The 13,382-nt window shown below is 51.2% G+C and overlaps 1 protein-coding gene across 4 annotated transcripts in view; it reads right to left on the bottom strand.

Moving 5' to 3' along the window:
• DYM (dymeclin) overlaps positions 1-13,382 on the bottom strand; it is a 292,576-nt gene that overhangs the window by 203,423 nt on the left and 75,771 nt on the right. For all 4 annotated transcript variants that reach the window (XM_004616126.2, XM_055127709.1, XM_055127710.1 and 1 more), the window contains exons 7-8: positions 4,316-4,441; positions 1,531-1,673 (exon numbers count right to left, since the gene is read on the bottom strand). In XM_004616126.2, coding sequence (XP_004616183.2) covers positions 1,531-1,673; positions 4,316-4,441 — 269 coding nt within the window. The remainder of the gene's footprint in view (positions 1-1,530; positions 1,674-4,315; positions 4,442-13,382) is intronic.

Raw genomic sequence — 13,382 nt, forward strand, 5'->3', positions numbered from 1 at the left:
GCCCCAGCCCCACTATCTGCTGCTGAAGGACCACCTCTGGGACCCTCACTGAGCTGTAAGTTTCCAAGAGACCAGGATGCAGTTCAATGGCACAGCGGAAGCCTTGCACGGATGAGCCCTATTGTGCTTTAGAACATCTGGGGACACCACGCAGCCCTCTAAAAAGGCTCCGTTTTCGAGATTTTAATCTACATCATAGAACCAGAACAAATGCAGCAAGAACTTTATGAACCTTTTTTCTTGAAAAACATATCTTACACTGCAATAAATACGATTACCAAGAGACGGAAGCAGGCAGAGGAGGAGAGAGAGGGCACCACGGTCAGGAACTCTGGGAGTAGATAAGGTTAGGCTTACACTCATGGAGAGACTATAGTCTCACACACGCACACGGAGGCTGTATTCACACAGAGATTCCGTGCACCAGACTACATTCACACACAATCTGCACTTAGAGAGTGCATTCACACCAGACACTAGTCACAGGGGCTATATTCACGTCAAGACTATAGCCACGTGGAGAGACTGCATTCACAGAGACTGCAGTCACGCGGAGAGAGACGAGCACATACAGACTACCCGTATACACAGAATGTACTCACACACAGACTGTATTCACAGAGACTGTAGTCTCACCTGGAGACTAGCTGCACAGGGACTGCAATCACACACAGAGACTACAGTCACACAGAGACTGTATTCACACAGGCTGTAGTCACACAGAGACTGTATCCACACACAGACTATATCCACACAGACGGCAGTCACACACAGACTGAATCACACGGACTGTAGTCATGCACAGGGATTGACTGTATCTATAGACTGTTTTCACACAGGCATCAGTCACACACAGAGACTATATCTACACAGACTAGTCACACAGACACTATATCCACACAGAGACTGTGTTCACACAGACTGTAGTCACACACAGAGACTACATTCACGAGGCCAGTCACACAGACACTATATCCACACAGAGGCCGTATCTACGCTAGTCACAGAGAGACGGTATCCACACAGAGACTATATCCACAGAGACTGTAGTCACACGCAGAGACTGTATCCACACAGATTATAGTCACACACAGACTGTATCCACAGAGAAACTGTATCCACACAGAGACTGTATCCACACAGAGACTGTATCCACACAGACTGTTGTCACACCCAGAGACCATGTCACACAGACTGTAGACACACTCACAGGTTGTACTTCGAAGATCGCATTCACATTCAGAGCCTCCGCTCACTCCCAGACCACGCTCACACATACAGACTGTATCTCCAACGTTTGTACAGTCCTACAAGCCAAGGAAAATCAATATAGTCTTAGTTTCTTTTCTAATGAAAGAGAAAGGGTGCCTTCCAGGGACACCATCGTCCCCGTCGCTGGCGTGTTTTACTGCTTCCAGGGCTCGTATCCAACAGCAGATTCGGTATAAAGCAATGTCAGCCTGGAGACGACAAATCAGACAAAACTCCCGTACACCGAATAAACGGAAAAACACATCTGACAGGGCTTACTTGCTACTCCGGAGGCAAGTCCATAAAGCAGTCCTCCCGCGTCCGACTGCTGAGGTAAGACGTGCGCACCCGGAGGAGGCGGCTTTTCTTGTCTGATAAAGTTATACAGTAAGGTTTTCACAAGTTTGCTGGTGTATGGAAGACTACACAAAGAGGAAAAAGAAAAATCAAACTCCTATTTATGGGTGCCACCTAATTTCATATAATGACAAATACAGCCTATGTAGCCTAATACTATAAAGGGGGTCGCACAGCTAAAAGTCATGTAGCACTATCGAGTAATAGCCAAGAGCAGGAGTTTGAGATCAGGCTTGAGGCAAGATTCTGGTTTTCCTCTAACTGGGTCGTAAGCCACTGTGGGAGGGCCGGTGGGGGGGGGGGGGGAAGGAGCCCCGCCCCCACTGTTGGAGGGAAGGGCATCTCCGCGTGGAGACCCACCTCAGGGTGAAGAACTGAGCTTCCACGTGACCCAGCGATTTCCCTCCTAGGCTTCTCTTGGCTCCATGGGCCCAAAGCCTCCTTCAAGAAGACACCTGACTCCTCTGCTCACTGCAGCGCTATTCGCAGTACCCAGGGTCTGGAGACAACCCGGGTGAAGGGCAGATGAACAGAAACTGTGCGTGTGTATATGCCCGCAGTGGAATCCTACTCGGCTACAAGAGGGAACCATGCAGTTCAGTGAAGCAGGGGTGGGCCTCGGGGCTGTTCCGTTAGGGGCAGTCGGTCCCAGACAGAGGGACCAATACAGAAAGATCTCTGCGTGAGTGGACAGGAGGAGAGTAACAAACGGCCGACAGTCACGGCCCCCGAGAGCCTACGGAACTGCGGCTGTCACACACCGCTGGTAGAGGCCGTGGTGGGGGGTGAGCGCGGGAAGCGCTAATACTAACAGTGCTGCAGACCGCGGCTCCTAACGAAAAACTGCAAAATCGTATTTCACTAGGGAATTGTAGGAGTTCGTCTTAAATGTTCTTCAAATTTTTTTTTTTGTTGGCTTGTTTTTCTTTTCCTCATTGCTTGTCTGCTTTATTTGGGAGGTGGGGTGTTGTTTTGATTGCTTGCTTAGTAAAACTATTTATAGTTAAACAAAAAAAAGCTAGAGACAGAAAGAGAAAATTAACTTCAATTATAGAATTTCAGGTACCTAACAATACAAATTCACAAATATAAAACAGCACCTGGTGCTTGAAAGAATAATAAAGAACCAACAGGGGAAAGAACAAATTAAAAAGCAGTAATATAAAAGAGTATGGCTTTTAATTATGAAGTCACTTGATTTATGCATGTCTTTAAAATCATTGCATTTATAGAGTCTGTCACTATTTTCATTTGGGTTTGGGGGCCATGCCCGGCAGTGCTCAGGGAGCACTCCCGGCAATGCTCAGGGGACCATGTGGTGCCAGGGACCCACACACAGTGCAGACACACTAGTCCTCGGAGTTATCCCTCTGGCCCTGGACAGTTTTATTGTTAAATGTCAATATTTGAATTTTTGAGAGGATGAGAGGGAAGGAGAGAAAATAAGTTCAAACTTTTTAATATGTACCTTCAAGTGGGAGGGGGGAGAGGTTAAAAGGCATGTTCACAAACTGGTGATACGTCGATTCCTGCCCTTTAGATTGAACGCATGAAAGCGAAAGCTCAGGCCCTTTCCTAGGAACACCTTCGAGTACATTTCAAGAATCCTCAGGGAGTCTGGGAAAGTGCCACAGGTATAATCCAGGGAGCGAGAGGGGTGTGAAAAGAACCGAACTCCCTGGGAACTGAGTCAGGGCTCATGTCTCTGCACTTATCTTAGGGGCTGGTATGTAGTTCTGCACTTGCCTTGCAGCTGTGAGGACTTGGGTGTGACGCCCAGCATCAAAAACCAAAACAAGGTGGGGCTGGAGCAATAGCACAGCGGGTAAGGCGTTTGCCTTGCACGCGTCGAGCCCGGGTTCGATTCCCAGCATCCCACATGGTCCCCTGAGCACTGCCAGGAGTGATTCCTGAGTGCAGAGCCAGTTTTTGGGTCACACCCCTGAGCATCGCCGGGTGTGACCCAAAAAGAAAAAAAACAAAACAAAACAAGGAAAAAGACCCACTCTCTTTATGTCTAAACTTCTGTGCAGGCCGCGGCAACAAGAGAGGGGGCTGCGTGCATGCACTTCACGGCTATCAATTCCCGCTCCCACCACAAGGGGTCAGCCCCACAGCCCTCCAGCATCTCCCTGGCACACGGCTGGAACACAGGAAGTATCTGTGAGCTCCATAAAAGCCAGAACAGCTAAGAAGGAAAATGACAGACACGTCCCTGAAAGCGCCCGGGGACGGGGCGGTTCCCCTGGGACTGGCGAGAAGGGTTCAAATGAGCAAGGCTGGCCCGCTGAGTGTCAGACCAGGATTTCCCAAAATGAACAGTGCCCCCCTGGGGATGCTGAGCGGGGCAGCCGGCGCCTTGGACGCGAGTGCGGAGGCACTGTGTTTGCCTAGGAAAGCCGGTTCCCAGGCCGGACAGTGAGTCATCTCCTCTGAAAGGAGGGCAGCAGGCCAAATACATCTGGAGCCCTGTGGCTGAGACACAGGGTGATGGAGAAGAGGAGGTGGGTGCAAAAGGGCCGTGGCCGGAGTGGCCAGCGGGCTCGGGCAAGGGCCGCGAGCAGCTCCAAGCAGGAAACAGGACGGGCTGCATCCATCTACGCGGCTCCATCTCACTGACAGGAGCATTGGAAGAACCATCCAGCGGGGAGAGGGGCAATTCCAGGGCACCAAGAAAGCGGCCGGAGAGACACAAGGGGGCACGTACCATCGGCCGCGCATCAAATACTTGTGACTGGTGCTGCGGCGCAGGACCTCCTTGTGGAAGAGCTGGCAGGAGAGGAAGACCACCAGCGTGGAGACGGCTTCCACGGAAATGTCGTACGTGATGTCTCTGCAAGGAAAGAAGGCCATCGCTTTAGAAGATTCGGGCACTGCTCCCGGGGCCGCAGCGAGAGCACAGCGGGGAGGGCGCCTGCCTTGCACGTGGCAGACCCGGGTTCCATCCCTGGCATCCCGTAAGATCCCCCGAGCACTGGGCAGGAGTGATTCCTGAGTCAGGAGTAATCCCTCATCTTTGCTGGGTGTGGCCCCCCAAAATAAATAAAAGCACAAAAGGTGCTCACGATACTGCTAAGTACACTGAAAAACGCGAACATGGGGCTGGAGTGACAGCACAGCGGGTAGGGCATTTGCCGCGCATGCAGCCGACCCAGGTTCGATTCCCAGCATCCCATATGGTCCCCTGAGCACCGCCAGGAATAATTCCTGAGTTCATGAGCCAGGAGTAACCCCTGCACATCGCTGGGTGTGACCCAAAAAGTAAAACAAACAAACAAACAAACAAAAAATAACTACTCAACACATTTGAGCATTTTTTCCCAGCGTTCAATATAAAATGAAGTCAAAGAAAAGCCTGGAACCTTGCCCAACAATTAGCTCTTGTGCCTGAGTCTCCCTCTCTTCTGTCTCTGTCTCTCTCTATCTCTCCTCCCTCTCCCTTCCCGCACCCCTCAGGACGCAGGGGTGCTCAGGCACTGCTCCTCGTGTGGGGTGCTACTGGCAGAGCTGGGTCCCATCCATCCTCTCCCTGGGCGCCAGGATCGGCTCCGAGCCTCCTGCATGCAGGTCCCGCGCTGCAGCCCTCTCCCCGGCCCCACGCACCCTAACCTGGGGAAGGCCACGTGTCCCCAGAGATCAGCACCTGCTGGCTGTGCGCAGGGCTTACTCCCGACTCTGCACTCAGGGAAACTCCTGGGGGGCCCACAGGGACCACTCAGATGCGGTGCCGGGGAGCGAGCCGGGTCTGGACACACAGGCAAATGCCCGACCACTGTACTACTGCTCTGGCGCAGGTCAGCACCGTTCCGAAACAAATTTTAAATCAAATAATACAGTCTCGGCTGAACAAGGAGCTCGAAAAGAAATCAAGGGATCAGAAATCCTGGGAAACTGCAGACTATTTGGACACGCTTATCACGGGGAACACGAATAGCACGTCAGACCAGGAATGCAGAAACCTGGAAACAAAGCAGAAACTTAATTAAAAAAAAAAATAAAAAGAATAAGGAGCTCGGGAGAAATTTCAAAGGCCCAGATTCAGTCTCGTACCACACGGACCTTGGAGCACTGCCAGGAGTCACCCCCGCAAACCCAGCCGGGAGAAGCCCAAGCGCTGCCAGGAGTGGCCCAGAAAACAAACAAAAGGAATTAAAAAAAAATAAAATCACCAAAAATTCTATTAAAAAAATAAAAAGAGCAGAACTCCAAAAGGATGTAAAAATATTTTTATAAAACTAAAATATCCACGATAGGTCCAAAGAAAAGCACTTAAGACCCACTTAAAAGAAGGCTCCTTAAGTTAAAGATGACTTAACTCCGCTAGAACTGGGAGAATATGAATCCTACCACACACTCCCAGGAATTACTGCTGACAGGAGCTATCTCCGAAAGACGGAAAGACTCCTGGACGGAGCACTGACACTGCAGCCCACAGACACGGCCGAGGTCCGAGCACCACTGGATAGGACCAAAAAGAAAAAATAAAGCAGGGTGCCGAAAATAGCACGGGGCTGAAGGGTGACTGGGCGCGGCGACCCAAGTTCAATGCCGAGTAACAGACGTCGCCAGCACAGAGCAGGGATCAGTCCCGAGCACCACCAGGTATGTTCAAAACCACAAAACAAAATAAAACCAAAAAAGCACTATGAAACGATTTATGTCCTGAAAAACCTATGCATTATAACTATTAAGCAGATTGAGTAGGGGTTTTTATATTTGATCTTTTTTACTGAAGATCTTTTTTACATGGAGCTTCGTACCATGTTGTAACTCGTGAATGACGTCTGGGACCCAAAACGACCCTGCAGCACCACAGTCACGTATTCCTAGACCCTCGGCTGCTGCTGGCTGGGCTTTCCCAGGGCTGGACAGGATAATTAATGCCGCAAAGGAAGGCGGCGAGAGCCAGTCCAGACGGGTCACAAGCCCCAATACATCTGCTGCTCTGTTCAGTTACTGCATCAACAACAAGGAATCAAGCGGAGTGGTTTCCAATTGAGTATCTTTTCCTATGTCCCAGATCCAAAAATAAAAAAAAAAAAAACGCTGTAGGGGTCAGAAATTCAAGAATTTCTAGTGCATGGATTAGGGGTTCATGACTTATATCAGCTGACCTCAAGCGACCCCCCAGCACCACCTCAACCCCAGCATCACCAAGTGCAGTTCTGGAGGCTGGAGAGGCCCCAGTACTGCGAGGGCGGCCTGGGCCATCCGCCCAACTGGCCGAGAAGCACCAGGAGCGGCACCAGGCCGACTAAGCACCTCTTGGGAACATGATGATCTATCACCTCACATCAGAGACTGGCACATACCAAAAAATAAATAAATAAACAATAAGACCACCACAGTAACAACATTACCAGGGTAGGTTTGGGCGCCACGGGAAAAGGGGCAGATTCTGCGGGGGGAATGTCGACAAGCCCAGCCCTTCTGGAAAACAACATGGACGTTTCTGGAGAGTCAGTCCTGTAGGTAAGGCTCCTGCCTTGCTCCCAGCTGACCCAGGTTCCCTGGAATCCATTTGGTCCTCCAAGCCTACCAGGAGTGATTCTTAAGTGCAGAGCCAGGAGTAACCCCAGAGCATCACCGAGTGTGGCCCCAAAACAGAATACACACACACACACACACACACACACAACACAACCCCCCTAGGAGGATCTGAGCTTCCACTTAACGCAGCCAATCCACTTCTTGGACAAACCCTAAAGCAAAATGGAGGAAAGACTTTGCACCCCATGCTCTTTTGTATCACTATCCACAAACTCTGGAATACTACTCGGCCATAAGAAAAGATAAAGGCATGAAATTTCCTGCTGCATGAGGTGCCTATCGAGTCTCATGCTGAGTGAAGTCAGCGGGAGGCAGACCAACACAGAACTCTCTCATATACAGACTGTAGAGACACGATGGTGGAACAATGAATACCCAAAGACAAAGGAAACAAAGATCCTGAGAACTAGTATGTAAGAAACTGAACGTCTCCTACGGAATGAAGGGGCTGGGGGCTAGACAGGGAGGGGGCAGTGACCATGGCAGTGGGAAGCATTCAACTGGGAGGAGGGGGCGCTGAAAGCTGGTGATGCGTCATGTATGACGTATCCGCAACAATGCTGTAAGCCACAAGGCAGAAACATTAAAAAAAAAAGCACCTGAGCACCTCTTGTGGAAGCCAAGTGGTAGGCGGAAGGGACACGGGGCCGGGGGAAGGCAGTGGTGGAGGGATGGCTCTGAAACACCGTTCGCCGGAAACCCAATCATGAATAACTTGTAATTTAACCGTGGCTAAATTTTAAATTGTTAAATTGTTAAAATTTTTTTTAAATTGTTAAAAAAATTTAAAACTCTATTAAGACACACTGGATCCAAGCAGTGACGCAGGGGAAAGCTTACAGCGCATTAAAGAACAATAATTCAACATATCAAGCTTAGAAATCCATTCCCCAAATCTTTAACTGGAACAAAACGATTCCTCCCCTGTGTTTCCAGCGACTTGTATATTAAAATTCCATCAATGGAATGTCAGTGGGATACCGATCTGAATATCCCATTGTATTTCACTTTAGACATCATTCAATATATCTCCGTATAGAGCTGGTTATTACTATGTCTCCACAGTATTCTGCTCTGCCTTGGGAGCACATTGATCTACAAATGGAAGGGCCCTGCCTTAATGGACCCTTATCAGAGAGAACTCGCTATTTACTCCAAAGGAGCCATAACGAATAAACACAGGGAACAGCGAGAGGGCTTCTAGGAGACTGACCGTAACCAGGGAATCGCACGGAAGTTTGTGTACAAGGGTGGCACTGAGACTTACAGGGTGGCCAGGGCATTTGCCTTACATGCAGCTAACCCGCGCTCCATCTCTGACATCCCACATTGTCCCCATATGGTCACCAGGAGTGATTCCTGAGCACAGAGCTAGCAGTAAGCCCTGAGCATTGGTGGATGTGGCCCAAGAACACGACCTCCCCTCCCACAATAACAACAACAACAAAATTCAGAGCAAGGGCAGGAGACTGCATCTGGGAGGAGACCCACGGCCCTGCTCCTCTTTGCCTTCTCTGCGGGCAGCCCCCACATCAGCATCCAGCATGAGCCGCCACGCAGCAACGGTCACTGGTCACCTGGCTAAGCTCCAGAGGCTTCTAACCCCGTCTGTGAGAATGAAGGGCCTGTCCAACAGCCCCTCGCTGCAGCCACAGATGAGGCGTGGTCCTCCCACGAGCTCCTTGACCACCCTGACCACCTGAGACCAAGCTAGGGGGGCTGACTCCAAAACCGAGGTGTCTGGTGTCTGAGACAGCTTGGTGGAGCGTCTGCCACTATGTGACTACCGTGAAATACGTGGCCGATCATTTCAAACAGTCAGCGCTGTGGGCTGCCGCCAGGGACAGGCCAGCGCAGGAGTCCACCTGGGGTCAGTCACTGAGTAACAGGTAGGTCCAACGTGGTAGACGGACACACAAAGCAGTTTTCACAGCAACAGACTAGATGTTCATTTGGCAGCACAGGAAACTCTCAACAGTTCTGAGAGGGAAAGGCGAAAAACAGGTTGAGCTTTGCAACACAACACTTATTATTGTGCATAAAAAAAATACATGTAGGGGCTGGAGTGATAGCACAGCGGGTAGGGCGTTTGCCTTGCACGCGGCTGACCCCGGTTCTAATCCCAGCATCCCATATGGTCCCCTGAGCACTGCCAGGGGTAATTCCTGGGTGAAGAGCCAGGAGTAACCCCTGTGCATCGCCAGGTGTGACCCAAAAACCAAAAAAAAAAAAAAAAAAAAAAAAAACATGTAAACCCTTTTCATGAAGCTGGTGCTAAAAGCCAAAAAGGAAGCCCCTGCCCCTCCCAAAGCTGAAGCCAACGCCAGAGCTTTGAAGGCCACGAAAACACTGCTGAAAGGCATGAACAGCCACAAAAAGAGAAAGATCTGCACATCACCTACCTTCTGAGACCCAAAACACCATGGCTCAGAAGCAGCCCGGATACCTCAGAAGAGTGCTCCCCGAGAAACAAGCCCCCTCTGATGGCTGAGTCCGCCATAAAGAGGAGAGAAGAGAACAACACACTCTTGTCCACTGTGGAGGTCAAGGTCAACATGCACCAGAGTAAGTAGGCCAGGAAGAAGGTCTGAGACATGGGCGTGGCCAAGCCAACACCCTGACTGGTCTGACGGAGAGAAAAAGGCTCCGGACTATAACGCCTGTGAGGTTGCCAACAAAACCGGGATCATTCAAACAGTCCCGCTGGCTAATCCTAAATACAATTTATTTTTCACCATAAAAAAAAAAAAAAAAGTACACTAAATCTCCAGGGGAGATGCAAGCTAAGAAGCTGAAACTCAGGGACACACCAATCCCCCCCTCCGCCTTGGGAAGGGGGCAGGCCAAGTCCCCGCCCTGCGGAAGCCCAGGCAGCCGCACCCACCCCCCACTGCTGCTCCACCCCAGGGGCCTAACCGCACAGCTTCACTAAGGAATCTCTGCAAACGCATCGCAGGTCTACAGAGCCTTAGGTTTCTGGAGCAGGTGGCCACATACACAGTCACAGGACGCCTCCACGTTCCTCCATGCTGAAATTGCAGCAGAAGCACGCCACATCAGCTAGTGAGGAACCACAGAAGCCAACTCAACTCCACAAACAAAAGCAAGTCACACAGAAGGCTCAATCGTGACCAACAGCTTAGTGACTCCCCAGACAGACGCAACAGACCCACGTGGTGAGAGAGAACAATCTTCACAAATTTTCTTTCACAGAAGCATTTTTGATAATGTCTTTGGCCATTTGGTTGCAACAAGCAATATGAAGCAAATTATTCCGTGCCTGCTATGGGGCAGGTTTGGGGGTGGGTGGGAAAATGGGGAGGGACAATGGTGGAGGGACGGTCACTCAGATGGTGGGATGGCGGCTGGAACATCAAAGCCCGTAACAACAGTATTATGAAGGACTTTAAAAACCATGGTGCTCAAATAAACACAAAAAAATCACATGTCCACTGCTGAGGCCCCAGCACCACCAGATGTGGCCCTGGAGGTCCCCAGCACTGCTGGGCTGGCCTGGGTGTCCCCAACACCAAAAGGGCTGAGAATCACGACTCCTTGCACGCAGCCGACCTGGGTTCAATCCCCAGCTCCCCATATGATCCCCAATGCACTGCCAGGAGTGATTCCTGAGTGCAGAGCTGGGAATAACCCCGAGCATTGCCAGGTGTAGCCCAAGAACTGTGAAAGAAAGAATGTAAGGCAGGGAGGGAGGGAGGGAGGGAGGGAGGGAGGGAGGGAGGGAGGGAGGGAGGGAGGGAGGGAGAGACAGAGGGGCTGGAAATATGGTTCAGATGGAGTGGAAATATGCCGGAATGTCTGAGTGCCAAGTTTAAGCCAGCACCACAAAGCCCCCCACCTGCGGACCAGCAGACACAGCTCTGGGCCAGCAAGCAGCACCACAGAGCTGTGCCCAGGGACTGGCCACTCTTGAAGCGGGGTGGATAGGATATGAAGGTCATTATTTTCCTCTACGTTTCAGTGCTTAAAATATTCCCGAAGTTTACAAATATAACGTTAACATTTAACCACGTATGTTTTGTTGTTGCTGCTGCTGCTGCTGTTATTGTTTGGGGGTTTTAACTCTGAAGGGCCTGGGGGGGCTACAGCCGCTGGTGCTCAGGGCTGACTCCCGGCTCTACACTCAGGGATCGCGCCTGGTGGTGCTCGGGGGGCCACAGTGGGCACCAGGACTGACCCTGGGTCGGCCAAGTGCAGGCGAGCGCCCTCCTCCCCGTGCTCCAGCCCCAGCCTTGTTTTCTGACACTTCGGAAGTGGCTGCAGATCAGCGTTTGACAAAAATGACTTTTCAGTTCCCCAACTCCTACCTTATTTCCTGGCAAATGGTAGGGACTTGACAGTAACTGGAATAAAGACGCCCCCCCCCCCCCCGCGCCACTAAAATTCTGTCTTTAACAAGTCTAAATTGCTGAAGTTGCTACGGGAAGAAGTTAGGTCTGCCTCCCAAGTTTTCATACTTGGGAATTTTGTTAACACTAACAAAATCACTGCACATACAGTGAGTGGCGTAAGATAGCACAAGTTTATCATCACAGAGTTCTGTGGCTGCCACACACATCTCCAGGGTTAAAAATCAAGGTGTCAGGAGCACTCTGTTCTTGGAGACAGGGAAGAAGCCATTTCCTGCCCCCTGGGGCTGTCAGCAGGAGTGAGCTCCGTGGCTGGCCGCCCTGTCCCCATCTCCTTGTAGGCTGTTAGCTGGGAGCAATTCCTGGTTTCCAGGTGACGCCTCAGTCTTTGGCTCCACGTTTCTCCACCTTAACAGTCAGCAATGGCCAAATGACACTGACTCATGTCACAACCGCCTGCCCAATTCTTCTGACCTGTTCTCCCTTAAGCATTCACCGGGCCAGAGAGGGAGCACAGGGGTGAAGGCATTTGCCTGCATGCAGCCAGCCCTGGTCTGATCCCCAGTGAGTCCCCGAGCACCGCCAGGGGTCACTGCTGAGCACGGAGCCAGAAGTCCCTGAGCACGGCCACATGTGGCCCCCAAACAAAACAAACCAGGAAAGGTCTCCTGCAGTGAGACTGAGCCCACTAGGATAAGCAGGACGATCTCTCCACCGAAAGGTTCTAACTTCAATAATCTTCAGAAATCTACGAAATTCTTTAAGGTATAAGATCAGACAGCCGCAGGATTCAGTGGTTCCTGTGCAAACATGGGGGCGGGGGGGCGGGAGGCCATTGTTCTGGTTATCACTTATCACCAGCGCCTTTCGGATTAGATTTCAGTGCTGAGCTAAATAAGAACCAAAGGTCTCTCTGCCAGCAGGAACACATCACTTAATCTACCAAGACTTGTCGGATGGAGGAGGCTGTGCGTGATCTCACACTCAAATAAGCAGATTAACACAGGCTCCAACCAATGGCCCAGTAAGAAATGACAATTTCATCCCACAGGAAGCACAACTGCACATGATGGCAAACGTGTATTCCGTGGAGAAGTACCAAGGACAGAGCCCCTGCTTTTGTTGTCCCCACGGAGACACGGACCAGTCTCTGATATCCTCTTGGGAGAAAGTGCTGAGCGCAGGAGGCACTGAAAGGCCAGAACAGCCAACAGTCACGGGGTGGCATGAACATCTCGGGTGGAGGAAGGTGCCTACTCGCCCCTACACCCCTCTGCCTCTGACCAAGCAGCCTCCCTCATCCGTCTCCCACCCTGTCTGCCCCCGCCCTGCAGGTCCAGTGAGGACCCCAGCAAACACCAAATGCCCGCACTGCAGGCCTTAGAACCTTCTGTCAAATAGCAGCAGGACTCGCCGTGGACTTCTGGAAGGCTACAGTGAAAACGTCCATCTCACCAGGAAACCGGATTCTTGGCTGACATGCCACGTGACCTCCCGCCCGGCCCCTACTGCCATTACCACACTTTGACATTCTTCTTTTATTTTTTACCTTTTTTGTCTTAGTTTTGGGGTGACACCCGGTGATGCTCAGGGGCTACTCCTGGCTCTGTGCTCAGGAATTACTCCTGCTCGAGGAAGTGCTCAGGGGACCATGTGAGATGCTGAAGATCGAACCTGGATTGGCCGCATGCAAGGCCAACGCCCTACCTGCTGTGCTATGTCTTCAGCCCCTGGCATTCTTACTTTATTGTCTGTAGCCCACTCTATCCACAACACGGGCCTGTGCCGCACTCAGCAGCAACACAAACGGAAGTGCTCACAACAGCTCTCCACTCGCCGAGCCACCTCCTCAACGAC

The sequence above is a fragment of the Sorex araneus genome, chromosome 2 (assembly GCF_027595985.1).
Source record: "Sorex araneus isolate mSorAra2 chromosome 2, mSorAra2.pri, whole genome shotgun sequence".
NCBI classification, from domain to species: Eukaryota; Metazoa; Chordata; class Mammalia; order Eulipotyphla; family Soricidae; genus Sorex; species Sorex araneus.